Source organism: Carcharodon carcharias, chromosome 2 (assembly GCF_017639515.1).
Source record: "Carcharodon carcharias isolate sCarCar2 chromosome 2, sCarCar2.pri, whole genome shotgun sequence".
Classification (NCBI taxonomy): Eukaryota; Metazoa; Chordata; class Chondrichthyes; order Lamniformes; family Lamnidae; genus Carcharodon; species Carcharodon carcharias.
In genome coordinates, this window is record NC_054468.1 from 196070145 (window position 1) to 196091480 (window position 21336).

Below are 21336 nucleotides of genomic sequence, written 5' to 3' on the forward strand. Positions count from 1 at the left end.
ATTTGAATGTATGGATTGTGAAGACTTTGCAATGGCTCATGTTAATAAAATGGTGAATAGTTTAGTTCATATCTGCAGAGGATAGGCAGCTATGCTCTGTCAGCTTCTATATTCTTGACTTTATACCCTTTTTGTGAGCAGCAGTCTAAATGTGGGCTTACATTTTATTTTGTTGAAGCTGTATTTTCTGGAACAATGTTGCATTTGCAGGTGATAACTTGGGAAAGTCTGGCATTTTCCCAGCCAGGATCTAAACTGAGCAGTAAATCATAACTTGACTGCTATGGGTAGAGTAAATGGTCATTAGGGCTGATTAAATTCAGCTTCGGGAGTTCTTCAGACAACCTGAATAAAGAGACCACAATCTATTGCACCTATTACACTGCATTAAACTGTAAAGTGAGTTTGTTTGACCCTACAGGCTTTTGGGATATGGGCTTATAGAGAATGTATACAAGACTGAGTTATTACTCGTGAATTGTGCCTGCTGTAATTGTTGTTGTGTTTTTTACCTATATGTATTCACAGTAACCTGCCTGGAGGCAAACTGTAACAGATCATTTTGTACTCACCAAGATTGTTTACATGTGATGTATCGTATTCGTTCTTTGAAAGAAGCATGACTGTCAAGTTAATTCAACTCAAACAACACATTAACTGAAAGTGGAAATTATTGTCAAATTTTAAGATATTTATCAAAAAAATTTTTTAAAGGAAAACCTTGAATTGGGCACATGATCTAGTTTCTGTTTAGGCTAAAGAATTGATCTAGCTGTTAAACAGACATTCAGTCACCTTGGTAGCATAAGGTTATCTACCCTTAAAAGTCGTTTATTTAAGTATTAAAACTGTCATGGAGAATCTGCTGGCCAGTAATGTAAGCTATTACAGTATTGTTTCTTCCAATTTTCTCCCCTTTTGAACGTGCCGTGGTATGGTTCCGTGGGAACTTATCATCCTCTGGCGCTTGACACAATTTGCCATTCTTCTTGTTTAAACTAGAATGTGAGTGCACGGATTGTTTGACTGAAAGGAATCACAGCTGAATCTAAACTCAATTTTGTCTGTTGTCCACATATGCACTTCCAGGCAGATAATGACCAGGAGCAGCAACTTTGCTTGATTATTTTTATCCTTGTTAGGTCAGGGTCAGTGATGAAAACTATGGAGCCAAAACCCCAGCTGAGACCAGCTAACCCAGCAGAGACTGTCTGCTGATTCAAACCCAGATCAGGGAGTGCATTTATCACTTGAACATTTGGGTGGGAGTCTTTTTTTCCAGTTTTGGCTCTTTAGCCAGAACTTTACAGTCTTTACCGGCAGGTTTGCAGGTGGGAGGCTCATAAGAATTCCTGGGTGGCCTTCCCACCACCTGCCCGCCTGCTACCGAGCTGCCTCTGATTTTACAGGGGGCGGGCAAGGCCCAGGGTAGCTTGTCCACCCTCATCTCAATTGAGGCCTTAAGTGGCAAATTATTGGTGACTTAAGGGCCGCTTCCCGCCTGATCACAATTTTTCTTTGGTGGGAGGAGTTCAGGGATGGGGACATGGGGGGAAGCCCAGCAGATCACCCTGCTTGGCCCTCAGGCAGAAAAGGTGGGGAAGTTTCTATTACTGGCTCCCTTTCAAGATTGGGCATGGTATTACCCCCTTACCCTTCCCACCACAGGTGCTTCATCCCCACCCGGCTTGTTATCACCCCCACCTCTATTCCAACCACTCTGGGCTTCACCCCCCCATCCCTGCCATGAGACCTCCCCAGCTCGCGGCCCCCCCACCCCGCCACCTCCCCCCACACACACTTACCTCCACCCTGTGCTCCAGCATATGAAATCTAGGGGCTGCCTGTAGTCCCAGCAGTGGCCACCGCTTCCAGTGGGTGCTTGGCCGGCAGCTGAATGGGGTGGGAGCTCCTCCTGAGTTAGGGGCGGAAATCCCTTCTTCAGTCAATTAATGCTTCTTGGAGAATTAAATAGCTTCGGGCGGACGGCGGTGGCGGAGACGCACTCCCTGCCAACTCTTCAGGTGGAGGGGCAGGAAACTCCACCATCTGTAAAGTTCTGCACTGAGTAATTTATGGCACAGTTGGAACCTTCTACCCAGAAGAGAAGAGAAATTAGCAAGAAAGCCACTTCTCCAACTCCTATTAGCTGTTGAGATTGGCATTGGCAGAGGCCAAAGTTGATGAGGAGCCAATGGCAAAGGAGATGTGTGCAGGCTGCAAAAGGATTTGAAAACCTGTTCAATGATCAAAAATTGTCCTTCTTTAAATAATTATTAAAATGACCATGTGAAATAAAAAAATCTTTCTGGCTGAAACTCCCAAATGAAACAAAAATCCAAGTGTGCAAATTATAAGTTAACATTGGCGAGCAAAGCAGTGGTTTTAGCATCCTTCTTTACATGGCTGCAGCTTGCAAGTTGTAATACTTGTCACTTCAAATAAAAGCTTCAAAGTAAAAGAGAAAGAATTGCACGAAGGGAAGTACCCTGATCGCCAAGATAGTTCAACATTAGAAATGACAAAATCACACAGGAGTAGCTGCCAGGAAATATTACTGCAGGCCACAATTTGAAACTGCTTAAGTGTTGTCTGGGAAACGAACCGTCTGCAGGGACAGAAACATCAAACGGTCTGATTGAATGGTATTTTATCCACAGTCTCACAAAATATTGCTGATATCAACATCAATGATATTTTAAGAAGTAACTGATTTAATTTATCTTGCAAACATTGATTACATGTTTAATGCATATGTCAATTCATATTTTAATACATTGCAAGAGATGAAAATGTGTGATTTTATTGCTGTGCCTATCTGGAGATAGACATGTATTTAGTGTTTTAAAAGGCCATTAAGGTGTAAATCAACCATAACCTTGTCATTTGTACTATGATTTACTGCTGCGAGCCTCCAAATTTTATTGAAATTTTGCGGGTGAAGGCCTCTCTTGGCAGGACACAGGACTGAACTTGGTACCAAGCCTCAATATAATCTAACAGATTTAAAGCAATGGGATGTCTCCAATGGGGGTAACAGCTGGTTGAGAATGCGCTTGGATGTTTAAAAAATTGAAGTTTGTTGCATATTGTTTTGAATGAAGCTGGTCACTGCTCACAGGAAATCTTTAGTCTCTTTATCTGAGATCAACCAGTCATGCTGGCTGCGTTTGAGTGATTGTGAAAGGTATGGGAGTAGCTGCTGACTTGGGGGGAGGATTTGGCACAGAGATGAACAGAAGCTCACAACACAAGCATACCGTTTGCATACCTGCATGATGTGTTGTAGGAAGTCCCCCTTTCTAGGAGCTTCAGCAGGTGTCTCTGATCATTGCCAAACTTGTCTTGGCTAACGTCCAGAATCATTCATATTTAAAGTAAAAAGATCTTGCAGAGTGGGTGGTGATCTTTCATCAACATGTTGCTGCTCAGAGAAAGCGACTCCTAATAACTGGGACAGGATTGTATTTTGGACAAATTGAAGTGAATTGAGATTAATATTTTTCATCCATTTTTGGGGTGTGAGCATCGATCGCATTTATTGCCCATCAGTGCTTGTTTCCAAGATGATAGTGGAGGATCTTCTTTTTGACATGCATCAGGCCATGTGATCCAGCCCCAACCCATCCAGGCCAGTGGAGAGTGTTCCATCAAACTCCCAGCATAGCTTGCAGAGGTTGGAAAGGTTTTGGGACATCAGGAGGTGAGCCACTTGCCACAGAATCCGTAGGCCCTAATCTGCCTCATTCTGTGCCATATCTTTTCTATGTGCACTTATGTGCCTGTTTCATTTGAGTTTCTGCTCAGTGGTGCCCGTTCCCCTCCCTCTCTGAATGTTGCTGGCATGGAACTTGGCAAAGGCCATTGAATGCCACTCTCTCTTGTTGGAGATGGTCATTGCTTAGCACTTGTGTGGCACAAACTGTTACTTGAGACATATTACCCCAAGCCTGGACATTATCGCAATCTTGCTGCGTGCCAGCATAGACTGCTTTATTATCTGAGGAATTGCGCATGGAGCTGACTCTGTGCAATCAGCAGTGACCAGTTCCACTTCTGACTCTATCATGGAGAGAAGATTGTTGATAACACAACTAAAGATAGTTAGGACTAGAATGTTGTCCTGAGGAACTCTTACAACAATATCCTGAAACTGAGCTGCTGACCTCCAATGATCAAAGCCATCTTCCAATGACTCCATTCACTGGAGTAAGTTATGTGGGTGGGACCAGGGAATTGCAAACAGATATAGATGGACCAAGTGAGTGGGCTTTGACAGAGGGAGTTTAATGAAGGAAAATGTGAGGTCATCCACTTTGCGTCTGAGAAAAAGAAATTGAAATATATTCTTAACAGTGAGAGCTTAGGAGCTGTGGAGGAGCAAAGGGATTTAGGTGTCCATGCCCACTAATAACTAAAAGCTAGTGCACAAGTACAAAAGGTAATCGAGAAGGTTAATAGAATGTCAGCCTTTATGTCAAGTGATGCTTCTGTTGTGCTGAGCCTGATCAGACTCCATCTGCGTTCAGTTTTCAGTACTGACCTCAGGAAGGAATACCTTGGCCTTGAAAGACAGACCGCACAGATTCACCAGAATGACATCAGGGCTTAAAAGGTTAAAATATGGAGACTGGTTACATGAAGCTGGCTTATATTCCCTTGAGGTTAGATGGTTAAGGAATGACTGAATTTAGATGTTTAAATGATAAAGGGATTTGAAGGTGTAAATACTGAGAAACAATTTCCTCTGGTGGTGTATTCAGAACAAATAAAAGCTAAGCTATTAAGAGTGAAATCAGAAAATACTTTTTCACATGAAGCGCAGTGATATCTCAACTTTGCTACCACCTGCACCACCCCCCCACCCCCACCACTCCCCATGCGCCCCCTCCCACCACCCCCCCACCCTCTCTCCACCACCCCTCAAAAACTGTGGATGCTGGGTCAGATGGTATGTTCAAAAACTAGATTGCTTGATTTTTTTTTTTGGTAAGAATAAGAGAAATGGAACAAAGGAGGGTTAATCAAATTGTGGTACAGATCAATATCATGATATGGTGAAACAGGCTCGAGAGATTCACTAACTGTTCCTACGGTGATGGAGGAGTCTGGGACTTTGGCTAACAGGAATGATTCCCATCGTTATGTCTGGATATTGCTTGGCTAGTCTTCAACAGCCACCAGATGTTAGTGAAGAGGGCTTTGTGGGGCCCTGTAGGCTGGGTGTGCCTTTGCTGTGTCCTACAATGTTTACATTGCAAACAAGTTGTTCATCTGGTTTGATACTTTTCTTTCTTTCTAGCAATTTGATGCAACTGAAGGTACTTCCTAAGTTATTTGCACGGTTAAAATACTTAAATAGAGAATTGGAAAAAGGCTACACAGCCCATCCAGACTGCCCCATGGTACAACCGTGTATATCATTGATCCATTCTCGTAGTCAAACAAATTCCAAGGAGAAGTGAGAATACCTGCAGGTTAAACCTTGTGAATTTCCTCCTTAACTCGTAAGGCAATCAAGAAAAGTTCCAGCAAGCTGCAATAATTCATAAACCCTATTACTCCTAATTGACCCTTGCAGTCACATATAGTTCAATTATTATTTGTATAATGCTGCTGTATAATGCTATCCATTTTTTAAATCATAGCACTTGTCTTAATGTTACTGTCTGGTGTCACTGGGACAACTCACTGTCACCTCTACTTGGCAACTTAAAAAAAGACCTATTTAAACTGCAAACTTACCCTTTATAATGGAATTGCTGTCCTCGTCCATGAACCTGGACAGCATCACTTTGAAGGACTGCAGGAAATTTTTACTCATTGCAGGAAACAGGCTACTGTCTATAAAATAAGGCACTATGCAGCATTACTGCAGGACACAAACAGGCTTCGATTGTGATGAAAACGGATGCATCAAGTAAAGCTGTGGTATCTCTTAGTGGCTGTGGGAGGAAATCTGGACTGAGATTCATGCCTGCTTAACCCCTTGCTGGTTATAGGAGAATCCATGAGAGCTCAGGAATGGGCTATATGCACACACTGCTGTCTTCACTGCAAGAAGATCAGCACATGTGTGCTTTCAGCAGGAGTTGCTGGATTGTGATGAAGAGCAGGATCCCTGTCTAGCTTCCTTTGCCTAAGCTGAGAACGCTGTGCAATTTGTAATATTCCTACCCCCATCCCTTATTGAGGTCAGCAAATTCAGCACCCACTTTGTTGGTCTATGTAGCTTAGCCAATCAATAGGTTAAGTATCAGAATCAAAAGTAGGATGTTTTGAAACAATCACTGAGGCATGTGGATGGCCACCTGTCAAATAAAGGCTATTTTATCTAATGTACAGGATATGAAATATAATCATTACAGATAATTATCCATTTTAAATTAATGAAATTAGTAACTGTGCAAGTTGAAGTAGCAGACTAATAAGAGTGTAATATATGTACTGTGTTTTACTATGGAGTAACTATAGACAGTTTTCACATGATAATATCTCCTATATTTAAATCTTAGTTTCCCTTTGCCATTTACCTGGCCAGCTGTGGACTCTAGCACTCCATGTAACACATGTTACCACTTTAACATGATTTGGAAGGCCAGTCTAATAGCAACCTCAAGTAGCTCCGTGTAAACAGTTTAAATGCAAAGGGAAGGCATGCTGACTGACAATGTGCAGAGAAGTGCAGTAAATGATGATGAAAGTGTTGGGAAATTGCATTACCATGTGGTGCAGAAGTGCTTTCACACATGTGAAAGGTTGTAAATAGTGGCTTTAGTTATGATAGTCTACTGCATAAGCAAATGATCAGCAATAGTCTCTGGGTATAATTTGGAAGCACCTTTTTTTTTGAAAAATTACATTTTAAAGGTGATTTACATCTCTAGCCCCTGTGGAGCCTTTCCACATCACACCAAATTCAAAAAGGTGACTGAGTGTCCAGCTTTCCCAACAGCAGCAATGCCCCTCTGAAACAAGCCACTGTTTGCTCTGTAACAGCAAATTTAAGATGATTCTGCTTTCAGTTTTCCCTCCCTCCCATTAGGGAAAACACCTGGCTTCATGGATCTTCCTGCTTCTTTGCAGTGATGCCTGCACCAGAGCTTTGAGACATGCTCTGAAATGTGTCTTACTGATCAGACCATCTAGTGATGAAAGACCTTTTAAAAAATGGCTCACACTAAATTATTTATAACTAGAGTTGTGCAACTCATTTATTTGTGCCTGTTTGAACAATAATCCCCATTGAGAAACCTTTAAGAATGCTAACTGTAAATCATTTTTAATGATGAAGTGGGCAGTTTAATGAATAAATGTATCCTTTCTTGAGTGCCATCTCCTTCTTGCCTGTTTTCTTTCCTCCTTTCTCAGGGCGATTGTGTTAAGATATGATGTGAGCCAAGACCATTTTAATTGTGATGCCTCTACTGCCACCTTGGCTGAGCTCAGCTAGTTTAGCACACACTGACTGATCTGTATGGCTGAACTATGCACTACCTGTACCAATTGAGTTACTGGGAAAGTGGCTGTGTTCTACAAGCAGGACTGTGATAGGAGCTGCTCTGTAGGTTTGGAGATACTGTCATGGCTCCAAATCAAGCTCCTTCAGAACATCTGAGACTTGATTTGATTTTACTTTATACAGAGCCCTTTAATCAACTTTTGACTGACTTTGTTCTTGCTTTCTTGAAGTTACGAATTGGCTTTCTTGTGTCTGATGCAAAGTGGCTCAGTGTAATGTTTTTTGTAAGCTTCTCAATTTTGGAATCTGGATGCATGAAATGCATGTAGGGAATTGCTGTGATACTCGATGACTACTTTAATTGAAATTTGGATGCCTACCTCTGAAACTTGGTGCCAATATTTTAAGGAATATGAGTTGCTTTTAGCAGTGGCTTCCTGGCCTCTTTGTGATAGTTTTTATCAACCTAACAACTAACTGATACAACAAAATCTGATGACCCAGGTTCAAGTGCACCATTCTTCTGATCTGTCAATTCAGCTGCCAAGATGAGGATTGACAAGACAGCAATTTCAGCATGGCTGAACAAGTATCTCCAGGATGCCCATGTGGGTCAGTAGGTTAGTCTGCTGCCCTAGCATCTTTGAGACCTGCATTTAGGTTTGGCTCAGATCAGAGGAATGAAACCTCCACTCACTGGCAACTGTGAGGATCTTGCACAAAATTAATTTTAAAGCTCTCTCAATTGGAGTAATGTGCCACCTGGTATGATTCTGAATCACATGAACCAGTAAGTTTCAGTCCAGTCTTGGGAGTGTGTTGAGGGAACTAATCTCAGTCAGTTTGCTGATGGGGGTAATGGATATAATTAGCTGGTGAGCCAGGTTCTCATTCATGATCACTATGTAATCACCACTGCCCAAAAGTGTTTGTATGTGGATCAATGATACTTTTCACAGTCCAATAACTTGATAGTATTCATTATGAGAACATTTGAGCATTGATCACTTGGATAAGGTAGCAGGGTAGCTGCTAAATCATATTCCTAGCAAGTAAATGCTTTCAAAACAGGAGAGAATTCGGAAGAGAAAGGAATAAGTTTGAGTCATCTCAACCCAGCTCCTGTTGTTGATAGAAGCTCTCAGAACAAGAGTGGCACCCAAGCAACATCAGAATTACCTCCACCATGTTTTGTGTTATAATGCTCCTGTGAACTGCTTTGCGACATTTTATTATGTTAAAGGTGCTTTACAAATATAAGTTGTTTTTGTTGATTATAGGGTGCAAGTCACCATGTTTCATGTCCATTGGCTGTTTAATTGTTCAGTCCCCTTTCTGGCCAGCAGCAAATTAGTTTTATTTTCAGTGGCTAGTATTGATCATCCCCAGCCATTAGGGGAGTACTCATGACAAGAAATTAAAATTGTGATTATTGTTTGGTGCTACCGCTATTTAATCGGCCATGACATAAATGGGGCATATTGCATGCAGCAGCAGCCAAAGTTGCCATAGAAATCATTTCAAGTGGAAGTCATTCTGGTAATATGAATGTGACATTATAAGGATACTTGTTGCTGAGAATGTAGTTCGACAGAAGACTTCAAACAACATAGGAAGGTTAAAAGGTGCAGTCTACATACAGCTGCAAATAAAAAAAATCTTCATTAGTGATTATTTTAATTTGCTGCTGCATGGCTTAGCTTAAAAGTTCAGAGGCAGCTGGGGAGTTGAGAGACAGGACACATTTTTTTTCCCTTGAACCACATAGAATAGAGGGAGTTCATGAAGGGAAGCGAGACTGAATGGCAGCCAAGGGTGCAGTATAGGGCAGGCCAGAAGAACTGGGCAAGTATCAAACCGACATGCTTCATGTACTCCTTTCTTAGAATCCCATCAAGAAACCTTTTTTGTCAAACAGAGCAAGAAACGTTTTGTTAATTAAAAGCCTCTGCACCATTCATGTGAAGGGAGAAAAAAAAAAGCAAAATAGTTTTGCGTTTCTGATTTGGGGGGAGGGGCAGAAGACGCCAGTCCAGCTCTAACAGCAACAATCAAACTCAGTGTTTAGGATTTGATTTAGAAATAGTTCAGTTGAATGGATGCTACTTATTAAAAGCCGCATTCTTTCTGTGAGAACTGAATAGAACAGAGACATGCACCTCACAGAGTAATGGATATTGAATTTGCTGAACCACATTTATCTGCAACATCTTTTTCAGAAGTATGTCGGCTTTCTGTAGATTTAATAGATAGAGCTTTGTGCAGTGAATCATAAAGGAACTTTTGAAGTTGCAGTTATTGCCATTTTCTTACATTTTGTTTTGAGATGGTTGAAGGGCTCAAAAACACCTTTTTCCTGCTTGTGAATAATTGAAAAGTCATTGATTAGACATTTAAACACTTGACTGCTGAAGTGTGTTAAACATGTCATATTGTCCCTTTCTTTGGTGCATGCTTTTGAGAAACTTGCTTTCAATCTGCTGCTTGATTTACGAAAGCATCATTAGTTGTAGAGCAAATTGAATTCTGAAGAAATAAATACACAAAATACTGAGAGTGCACAACAGGTCAGTCAGCTTTTGAAAAAGCAAAGGCAAATTAATGTTTTGGTCTCAACAGCATATTTCACACATTTCTAATTTCTATTTCAGAATATTTCCCCGGTTTTTCATTTTATCTCTGAAAATGTTGTTCAGATTCCTGTCGCTATTCTGGGAGCACGGGGTCAGTGAAATGTCCCTGTGTTGTGGAGGTGGGAGATTGACATGCAGGTCTTAAGTTTTGTACAAAAATGACCAAGGGCATGGATTATGATGAAGCAATTACTTTCCATTCCTCTAAGTAAGCGGCTGGCCTCCAGCTGATACCTCCTTCCACTGGTATGGCCCAAATATGAACTGCCAGAAATACCACTGTGCTTGAGCAAATGTCCAAATCATGTTATGCTTTTAAACCACTGTGTCACAATGCTGCCACTATGTGCACATTAGAAAAAAGAGAAGCTGAGTTTCAGTACACTCACTGCATCATGAATGCTGAGTTAACTTATCGAAGTGAAAATGCTTGCGGTTGGGCTGCTGTTATTCTTAATACCATTAGCAACAGTTTAAGGGGGTGTGTTACCATGGGCAAAATTTTTAGCCATTAACAAGGTTATTAAGTTAAATTTTTCACTGCCCGCCCAACCTTACGGTTGGTGGGCAGGCAAAATGGCCAAGTGGCCTTTCTACTTTTTGGGAAACCTCATCCACGGGCAGGATGAGGTTCCCTAAAGTAAATAAAATATTTAAAATTTAATTAATAACATGTCCCTGCTCATGTGACAGAGTCACATGTGGGGACATGTTTTATTATATTATTTATTTCTTTATTTATTTTTTGAAAATGCTTCATCCCCCTGAGGCAGCTCTGTGCCTCAGGGAGATTATGAAGCATGCACTCACGCGCATGTGCAAAATTCCTGCTCTCCCCACTTGCCCTCCATCCCACCCCCCCACCAAACCCGCCCGCACAGGCAGCGCTGAGCACATGTTTCATGCTGGGCGAGCCTTAATTGGGCGGCGGTCTGTTTCCTAACTGCCCCCGCCCATCCTCACCAAGCCCACCCGACAAGGGCAAAATTCTGTCCCATGTAATTGTATTTATAAACACTTTATTGTGTTTAGATACAATGGTGCATATAAAATATATAACGAAAAGTAACTTGATATGCTCTGCCAATACTGGCATACTACAAAGGTTCGTCACCTGATATTATACTTAGTCACTCAAATTAGGAAAGTTCAAGGCCTAATAGTTGTTCTGCTGAGCTTGTTGGTGGTGTTAGAGTTGTTATATTTCCCCTTAACACCCCTGTGTTGGGAAGGACTAAGATCAACTAAAGATCCAGTAAATACTTATCCATGGATAATGCGTGTGAACAGTGTCTAGGGAATCTGTGTGGAAGTATAGTCCGCTCATACTGCCTGGACTTTCTGGTCCCGCTCGCTGTGGGACCGGAAATTCCTGCCCAAAGTCAAGGGGCATTTGGCTGGTCTGTCAAAGTTTCCGCCCCGCCCGCGAAGATTCCCACCACAGGCGGGACCGGAAAATCCCGGCTAAGCAGTTCATACATAGAGAATGGCCGCCTGGGTAAGATGCTGCAGCACTGTGTAACCTGTATGAACCAGCACAATTCACTGCCTTTAGAAAGTGTTGATAAATTGGGAAGTAAATAGAGATACCACACTGCCAAGCAGAAGATTTGTTAAATCTGATCTATATATCATTTTGCATTGCTGTCAAACACTGGGTTTCCTAGGCAGGGTTTTATTGACTTTGCCAGGAACTAAACTTTAACAAGAACTTCCTAGGTGGTATATTTATCAAGGATATACAGCTAATCAACATTTTTTATAAGAGGAAATACATCTTCTATGAAGTTCAGTGGGCAAGCGGTTAACTGTTTGCTTTTTTCTTTAGTCAAATTTTAAAAGTTCATCTTTTAATACTTTGAACCCTATTTAATGGCATTGAACTGACAGTACAAAACATCTGTTTGCCAATAACTAATGTGACCGCCTGGTCGCATGGCTATAAATCTGTTAGTTGTCCATTTAAGTTGCACGTGGCAAGTCAGCACTGCTTTACTAAAGAACATGCTTCACTAAATAACTAAAGGAAGAATTTTCATTCTAGCCTGGACAGGCTACAGCCAGTTTTTTTTTTCAAACATGCTTGAAAATCACCACAATATACTAATTCATCTGTTTTCAATTAGCCCACTATGTTGTGTGTCTCTTTACAGTCCAAATTATTTGGAAGAAAAACCTAGGCTGGAATTTTATGCATCCCCCCTCCCCAACACCACCCTCCCACCCCCTCAGGAGTAGGTTGGCAGAGAGTGGAGTGGGAGGGAGGATTGGTGTAAAATCTAGTGGCATGATGGGGGGTGCCATATCTTTCACCTGTCTGCCTCTGCTGAGACTTTATCAGTGGCAGGGTAAGAGTCATGTGTCCGTGAGCCAATTAAGACCCTTAATTGCCAATGAAAAGACTTCTGGTATTTTGCCAGTGGCAAAAGGGATACCTGCAACAAGTAGTGAAGCCACCAGATATCCTTTCTGTTTGGGCACCCTGTGCCCCATGAAGGACTCCATCCCTCCACCACCTCCCAGTGAAAAAGGTCACTCAAGCATGTTTACCTCTGCTGGCCATCCTCCCCATGTTAGCCATGTATATGTTTTTAGGGCAACTCGTAGGCCTGGATTTTCACTGAGTTGTGATGATTTGGGAGCCCTTTAAAAAAATCTGGGATTCCCAACCTCATTCCTGGGCTGTCTGATATTCAGGAGTTTAAAGGATGTAAGCTTGTCCCTGTCAGAAGCCCACATCTGGCACTCCCAACTTGGTCATCTCCATTGCAGAGATAGGCATTTCCTACTCCTCCACAATTTTCATGGAGTCGGGTCAGGTTTTTAAAGAGTTGTGGTTCATGAACCCTCAGAGGAGTTGTGATCCCTAGTCTGCATGAGGGTATCTTTTGAAAAGTCAGTTCAAAAGGGCCTCCTCAAATCCCTATGCCAAGCGCTGCCCACCCGCCAACCCCTATGGTCCCTCATGCTCTCTTTGCCAAGCTCTGTCCTTCCACACATCCCTATGACTCTTCATGCCACCTATGCTAAGTTCTGCTCTTCGACCCATCCCTATGGCCCCTCTTGCCACCTGATCCAAGCTGTGCCCTTCCACCTGCCCCCTATGGCCATTCATGCCCCCTATGCCACTTCCATGCCCATTTACCCACTATACACTGTCTAGAACCAATGATCCCTATAGTATATAGTGGTATATATAAAAAAAGCTTTAAAAAAGTAATTCATTCATAACTTTCTCCTATATATTATGTGTCCTTGGCTGAGAGCCCAGAGAACCATTAGAGTACTAAAACACTTGCGCCCAGAAAAATCATTGTTTGAATGACAGCTCAGGCTCTCTGATCTATACTGTCAATTTATCAGTGCTTGTTTACACAGCATTAAGTGATTTCAAAGGTTTGTGGATTTTGTTCTTGCTACTTTAAAAGGTCTGGATGGAGATTGACACTTTTATTAGCTTTTAGTGAAATTACTTTTTTAACATAGGAGAAAGTTATGAATGAATTACTGAATCTTCCTGTCAGCATGCAGGGGTGGGCCCAACATGCCAACGCGAAAAGTGACACGCGATGACATTGGGCGTATGTCCTGATGTCCTCATGCATCACCTTGATATTTCGCTCGGTGGGCGGGTGCTGGAGTCGGCTGCACGCCTGCCGAAATGTCAACGGCCTATTAAGGCCATTAAGTAAGTAATTAAACTGGTTGAGAACGCTGCCTATCCAACCTTAAGGTTGGTGGGCAGCCAAAAAAGCCCAAGCGGCCTTCACGTTTTTCAGGAAACCTCATCTACGGGCGGGGTTTCCTGAAGCTTTTATAAAATAAATAAATAATTTTTCCCAACTTCACAAACATGTTCCAACTCATGAAGGGACATGTGTAAATACATTTTTACATCATTTATTAAAATGTTTTATTCCATAATCAATCTCCCCAAGGCAGCTCCGTGCTGAGTGCTACTGGCCGCACGTTACGCTGGGCGGGTCTTAGTTGGCCCGCTTGCATAAAATGGCGGCACGCAGCCGATCGTGGGCGGCATTCACCTCCTCTCCCGCCCAGCCCGCCTGCCATAGGAAAGATTTTCCCCAAAGTTTTTTTTCAGAAAACATGGGCAGCATTTTACCCCTGTTGTGGGGGATGTGCGGAAGCAGGCGTGGGTGGGTGGGTTCCCAATTGGTGTCCCGGTTGGGGGCGCACCAATTAAGGCCCGCCCAGCGTGGCATCCGCTCGGAAGCGCTGAGCGCTCCTTGAGTGGGCGAGGGGTGATTCCCTAAGCTGGGAGTGCGCTCTTTTGTGCAAAGCGACATCTCAGGGAGATCGGTGGAAGTTTCAAAATCTTTTAAAGGGTAGGAAAAATTTTCCTGACATGTTCCCTCACGTGACACTGTTACATGAGCTGGGACATATCCATTACTTTTATTTAAAAATTTTCTGAAATTTTTAAATCCTTCATGAAACCTCATCCCGCCCGTGGATGAGGTTTCATGCTTTCTCGGAAGGCTGCCTGGGCTCTTTGCCTGCCTGCCAACCTTAAGGTTGGACAGGCAGGTCCATTGATCATTTCAATTACTTTTTTAATGGCCTTAATAGGCCATTGACAGGTCGGCGGGCGCACAGCCAACTCTACTGCGTGCCCGCCGAACTGAAAATCTAAATGACGCGGGGTGACATCAGGACGCACGCCTGACATCATTTTACGTGTCAGTGAGCAGGCCCTGCCCCCTGCTCACCATCTGGAAAAAGCTGCCCCATATACACTTTAGGGTTCATTGGTTCTAGACAGTGGGTCAATTAGCATGAAAGTGTCATTGTTTTGCATTGGCGCCTGAAGGACCATAGGGGGTGGTGGAAGGGGGTTGGTTGAGGGGCATGGGGTGGCATGGACGGGGCATGGGGAGTGTTTGGAAGGTAAGGGGATGTGAGGGCTGGAGGGCCTTTGTGTTTTTATTCTAATTGGGACAAAGTCCCATGGCGCCAAGGCAAGTCTTTTGACAGCCCACCTCTGCACCCAGCAGCCCCTGTGGCTGCCTCTAAGCTTCTTCCTGGGTGGGCTGCCCCAATTGCAGCCCACACCTGCCCTGGCAATGAAGATTCTACCTTTGCAGGCCAAGCTTGGAATTTTCCTAACTCCTCCTGCCTGCCTTGAAGATGAAAGATGAAGATGCCTTGCAGGTCTCACTGTCTCACATAAATGGCTCTCATCTGAAAATCTCCCACTTTCCATTTGTCTAATTGTGGCAGTTTTGCTGGACATGAAAACACTGTTGAAACTCACACATGAAAAAAAAAGCCACTTGAATAAGGTACCAGCACAGATAGGACTGGCCAAATAGCCTCCTTTTGCTGTAAGTTCATAAGGACTACTGGCATCATGGAACCTTAATAATATTAGAGAGTGCACCTAGAAAAGAGAAGATCAAGGAAGAATATGGATCACCCCAAAATATACCATTAACTTAGGGGTTTTGTGATGAGTAAGCTTATTATACTATTGGGTGTACTGTAGTTCCTGTTTAGGAAAATTCAGCCATTCCTGTTGTTGTAAAATTGTTTTCAACTCAAGTTCATGTGAAAAAATTCTATTTAGACTGCAAATTGACTTACGCTAAATGCTTAACAGTAAATTCTTTTTCTGTCAGGTAAATTGATTTGGAGTTAAGGCAGTAAACGAAATTAAGATACGGATCAGCTATAATCTAATTAAATAATGGAGCAGACTCAAGGGGCTGAATGGTCTTATTCCTGCTTCTGTATTCCTATGCTCCAAAACTGCTACTCTACTCACTAAAAAGGGATAAAGAAATTTCAATAAAATTCATTGAGTGATAAAGGCAAGGCAATTAACATTCTTTTGAAATCAAAATCAGACCAGGCCTCCAAGTTCAAAGAGCCATTGGTTATTGCAGGTAATTACAGATATTTAATCTTTCCATGTCCTGATCTGTGATAGTATGGCACTATTTGATGGTAGATCAGAATCACATGCAAGAATGAATATAGTACTTGCTCTTGTAATTATAAATAACTAGGAGGTAAAAAAATGCAACTATAATTGTAATTATTTGTTGCAGTTCATCTTAACCTTCTGACTTTGTATCTGATTAGCAGAAGCACTACACTGAGATTAAAGCAACATTCCAAAGAAGTACATTTCAACAAAATCTCATTTAAAAATAGCACTTTGTCATACTCGGGTAGTCCAGGCTACAAATTACTGCAAGCCCAGGTCATGTCCAGTCATGTCATGAAACAACATCAACAAAAACATTTATCTCGGTTTTCAAAAGGCCTTCGATAATGTGCCCCATATTAGACAAATGAAAAGGTCAGAGAATGAAGAGTCAGAGGACAAGTGGCAGCATGGATTTCTAGCTGGCTCTGTTAAAAAAAAATGGAGACTAGGCATAGAGGCTAGTTATTCAGTGGCAGAATGTGGAAAGTGTTCATCCACAAGGTTTGCTGCTGGGACTGCAGCTGTTCATACATTACATTAACGATTTGGACTTTGGAATCAAAAACATATTTTCTGAATTTACAGATTACAGCAAATTGGGGGCGGTTGGGTGGTGTTACTGAAGAAGACTGCAAAAAACTACAGGTGGACATTAATAAACTTGCAGAATAATCAAATAATTGGCAAATGAAGTTCAGCACAGATAAATGTGAGGTAGCACGTTTTGGTATGAAGAGTAAGGAGGTCACTTATAACTTGGAAGGTGCAAGTCTAGGTGGGTCTCAGAAGACCAAATATACCAATCACTAAAAGTTGCGCCACAGGTTAGCAAGGCTGTTTAAAAAAAGAAAACCAAGCAGTAGGCTTTATTTCTAGAGGGGTAGAATTGAACGGTAGGGAAATTATCCTAAACTTGTGTCGAACTTTGGTTAGATCTCACATAGAGTACTGCATTCAGTTTTGGTTGCTATCATCATCATTGTCAGTTCCTCAAAATAAGCATGACGTCTGCCGGGGTAACCATATTATGAAAGGATATAGAGGCACTGGAGAGACTGCAGAGAAAATGTACAGAAATGCCTTGGGTATCCATATCAGGAAAGGATTGACAGTCTGGGTCTCTTTTCTCTTGAAAAAAGAAGGCTGCGGGTAACCTGATAAAGGCTTTTAAAATTGTGAAAGTTTGTGCTGGAGAGGATCCACTATAGGGAAGAGCACAAATAGAGGCCATCAATTTATGACAGTCACCAAGAAATCCAATCGGGAATTCGGAAAAAAGTTTTTTATCAAAAGGGTGATGAAAATGTGGAACTTGATACCATGAGAAGTGGTTGAAGCAAATATTTCAGATGCTTTAAGAGGAAGCCAGGTAAGTATATAAAGAATAAGGGAATGGATGGTCACTGTAATGATTGTAAGTTAAACCCTTTCTTACTGTTATGGAGACCATGTGACTGTATAGACCAATCAGCCCTAAGCGTGGGGAGTCTTAGGGCTGGAGCTTTTTAACCTTGGTCTTGGAACAAGCATGTAGCCTCACCTGGGAGCCTGTAAATAAAGCTTACTGTTTCTTACAAGAAACCAGTCCTGCACTCCAAGATTATTAGAGTTACGATGATAGCTATAGATAAAAAAAGATGGGGGGAGGCTCCAGTGGAGCATAAACGCCGAGATGAAATGGTCAGGATGAATAACCTGTTTCTGTGTAGTATTTTTTTTATTCTTTCATGGGATGTGGGCATTGCTGGCCAGACCAGCAATTGTTGTCTATCCCTAATTACCCTTGAAAAGGCAGTGGTGAGCTACCTTCTTGAACCATGTGATGTAGATATACTCACAGTGCTATTAGGAAGGGAGCTCCTAGTATGTCCAACATCTTGAGCAGGATTTTCCCTTTGTTGGGTGAGCGCGGCGGGCAAGCCCGGTAGCAGCCGGGAAATGGACCGCCACCCGCAATCGTGCGCCGACTGCAATTTCAAACTGGCTGGCCAATTAATGGCCAGCCTGTGTGAAACACTCGCTGAGAACCTCAGCGCTGCCGGAGTGACGGCAAGAGGAGTGCGAGCGCTAAAGTCTGCGCATGTGTGGGGCAGTGTGCACTGAAGCACAGGGCTGCCTCAGGGAGCTGAAGAATTTTACAATTAAGGGGTATGGGGAGAGAGCAGGAGTATGGCATTGAGATAGAAGATCAGCAATGATCATATTGAATGGCGGAGCAGGCTCGAAGGGCCGAATGACCTATTCCTGCTTCTGTTTTCTATGTTTCTATGTTTCGCTGTTTAAGAAATGCTCTGCACATCTGTCCCTCCTACCAAACTTTATCGAAAGCCTTCAGAAAATCCAAGTCCACTCCATCCACCAACTCCCCTTTATCAATTCTATTAGCAACATCCTCAAAAAACTCCAACCGGTTTGTCAAACATGGGGCAGGATTTTGCCCTTGGCAGGGGTGCTTGGCGGGGGCGGCCAGGAAGCTGACCGCAGCCTGCGATTGGCTTCACATCGTGATTTCACGCTGACGGGACAATTAAGGCCCGCCCAGTGTGGAATGTGAGTGGCAGCGCTGCCTGTGTGGGCGGTGGGAGGAGTGTGAGTGGGCCTAGTGCGATGGTTCGCGCATACTCACAAAAGAGTGCTTCAATCTCCCTGAGGCACGGAGCCGCTGTTTAAAAAAGAAACAAAGGAAATAAAATTGCCATAAAACATGTCCCCTCATGTGACCTTGTCACATGAGCTGGGACATGCTTTTAATTCAAAAATAAAATTTTTATTTGATGTTTATTTGCTTTATGAGTGACCTCCTACAAAATGCCAGTCTTTCAGCAAGTGAACCGCCTGTGGATGAGGTTTCCTTACAAAATGTAAAGGCTGCTTGTCCTTTTCGCCTGCCCGCCAACCATTAGGTTGGACAGGCAGTGTAAATTTGAATTTAATTAGCTTCTTAATGGCGTTAGTAGGCCTTTCAATTGTCGGCGGGCGTGCAGCTGACTCTGGCGCGTGCCTGCCGAATGAAATATCACGAGACTGCGAGATGATGTCGGGACTCTCGGCTGCCATCATCGCACGTCATTTTATGCTCAGGCGTATCGGGTGCGCGCCCGCACACCAAGCGTAATGTTCTGCCCATGATTTCCCATTCATAAATCCATGTTGATTATGCCCAATCAAATCGCGCCTTTCATCCTGTGATATTAACAACGTGAAAAATTGTAGAAGAATCTGATAGTACAGTTAGCCAAGCATTCACATAGCTTAGTGATGCCATCTAGTTCGTCATACCAGCTTCCTATCGGAAAAGGATTCTCAGCTAAAGGGTGGTATGTTGTGTCTGGAGATACCTGGGGCTGAGGGGAGGGTGGTGTGGGTTGCGGTGGGGGCGAGGTGGTTGTGAGTGTGTGGGAGGGGATAGGGGCATGGTGCAGGTGTCAGCAAATGGCTTAAATTGTTTGACATCCATATTGGTGCTTATCTTCTAACTATGCCTGATGAAGGAATTCCCATTGGGCAAGACATTGATGCCAGTAATGGAAACAAAATGTACAACAATTGACACAAAGGCTCAATGGCAGAGGTGGGGATGGGTTGAGGGGGTTGGGTGGCATGAGTGGAAGATGATAAAAAAGGCCAAAAAATGGCTGAAAATACAATTACCTCAGCTTTACTGTATCTTTCCACATTGTGCTACTTAATTACCTTGTGCAGCAACCCTGGTTGCTCATCTCACATAGGGCACGATGTCCTACATGTCAGAATGGTGGGAACTGGGCATTCCAAACCCTAAATTAATATTTAAATAGGGTGCCAGAATGTTTGAGGTGGACACTTGCATCATTGCTTGAAAATAGACCAAAGACAAAGTGAATGGAATTCTAGTGGCATAAAGGATTGTGCCCTGATCAAGGCTGAGATTGCGCCTGGACTCCATGATACATGAAAGTGTATTTAATGTAATCTCACGGGTAACTTGTTTATAACAAATAGACCATTTGATCATTGATTAGAGCGTTTTTACACTCTTCTCTGATATGGAATTTTACCAGGCCGACTAGCTTTCCTCCAGACCACGGGAGTATCATGAAGGACAATAGCGACCTCCTAGGAATTGCCAATCTTTGGCATGTGAACTGTCCTCGTGACTTATGGCATTTCTCTTGCTGGAGAACACAAGAAAGTAAGACACGGTCATGGAGGCAAATGTTAATAGGATTTATAGGAATAGGGAGAAAGACAATAAAATAAGAGGGTGGTGAATAAGATCAATTAATCTCCATGATGCAGCTTGTTTTTGACATGAGTGGATACCTAACACACACACTGTTCATGCTTGAAAACCAAGATTTGCTCCTCCAGTTTCATGCAGTTTGGTTTGGTTCATAGATTAATGATGCTGACATCATTTATTTGCTTGGTTTGCAGAATACAAACAATTAGCCAATGTTGTTGTACCAGATGAAAACTATAGGTGTTGGCCATCTTACCACCACGAAGGCTGCCTGCTGTCCGTCTATGATCTTAATGAGGCCATGGAGATATGTGACAATCATTCCCAGTGCCATGCTTTTGTTCTAACCAATCAGACAACTTGGACAGGTAAACCTTATTTTGGTTCAGACAAAATCCAATCCAGTATGAAGACAATGGGTGGGTGAAAACCTCACCATATTGGGGCAAATTTAGTGAGAATATTGGCCTGGTCAGAGCTAGGTGTACCTTCTTGACAATATTCGCGAATGGGGTTTTTATTATTGAGATTCTGAGTCTTAACCAAAATTTTCTATTCTATTTGTCTTTTCATAAACAAGATAAGATGGTGGCCTTGCTCATATTCTTCCTCAGTCTTGCTGATGATTGTTATTCAAAGTGGAAGATAAACCTTACTGCACCAACTCCCAGGGGAATCCCAGCACTGCCATGTCTATTTGTCACACTGATATGGTTTTATTTCATTTACCTGAGAAAATGCACAGCACCATGACAATCTTAATTTAAGGGCATTTTCCAACAGCGTAATAACAATATTTAGAGTACTCAAGGAACCCCAGAATGACGGTAATCACTCTTCCAAATTGTAGAGCATCCAAATTCAAACAGGATGCGAGTTTCATGAGTTATTTTTTAAAATATGTATGTAGACAGGCTTTAACTGTTTTGAAAATAAAAAAGATTTCTAAAGAAAAAGTGCTGTGCAGTACGATTGGATGGCATAGAGGAGGAAGGGAGTTTAGTTAAAAGGAAAGTCACAGCAAGCCACAATGTGCATTCCAGTGGTGAGCTGCATGAACCACTGA

General features: G+C 42.5%; 1 protein-coding gene across 1 annotated transcript in view; it reads left to right on the forward strand.

The window, feature by feature from the left end:
• The window catches only part of pkdcca (protein kinase domain containing, cytoplasmic a), a 56987-nt gene that overhangs the window by 33741 nt on the left and 1910 nt on the right, over window positions 1–21336 (forward strand). Inside the window, exon 6 of the mRNA XM_041208989.1 lies at window positions 20465–20638. Within this exon, the coding sequence (XP_041064923.1) occupies window positions 20465–20638 (174 nt within the window). The remainder of the gene's footprint in view (window positions 1–20464; window positions 20639–21336) is intronic.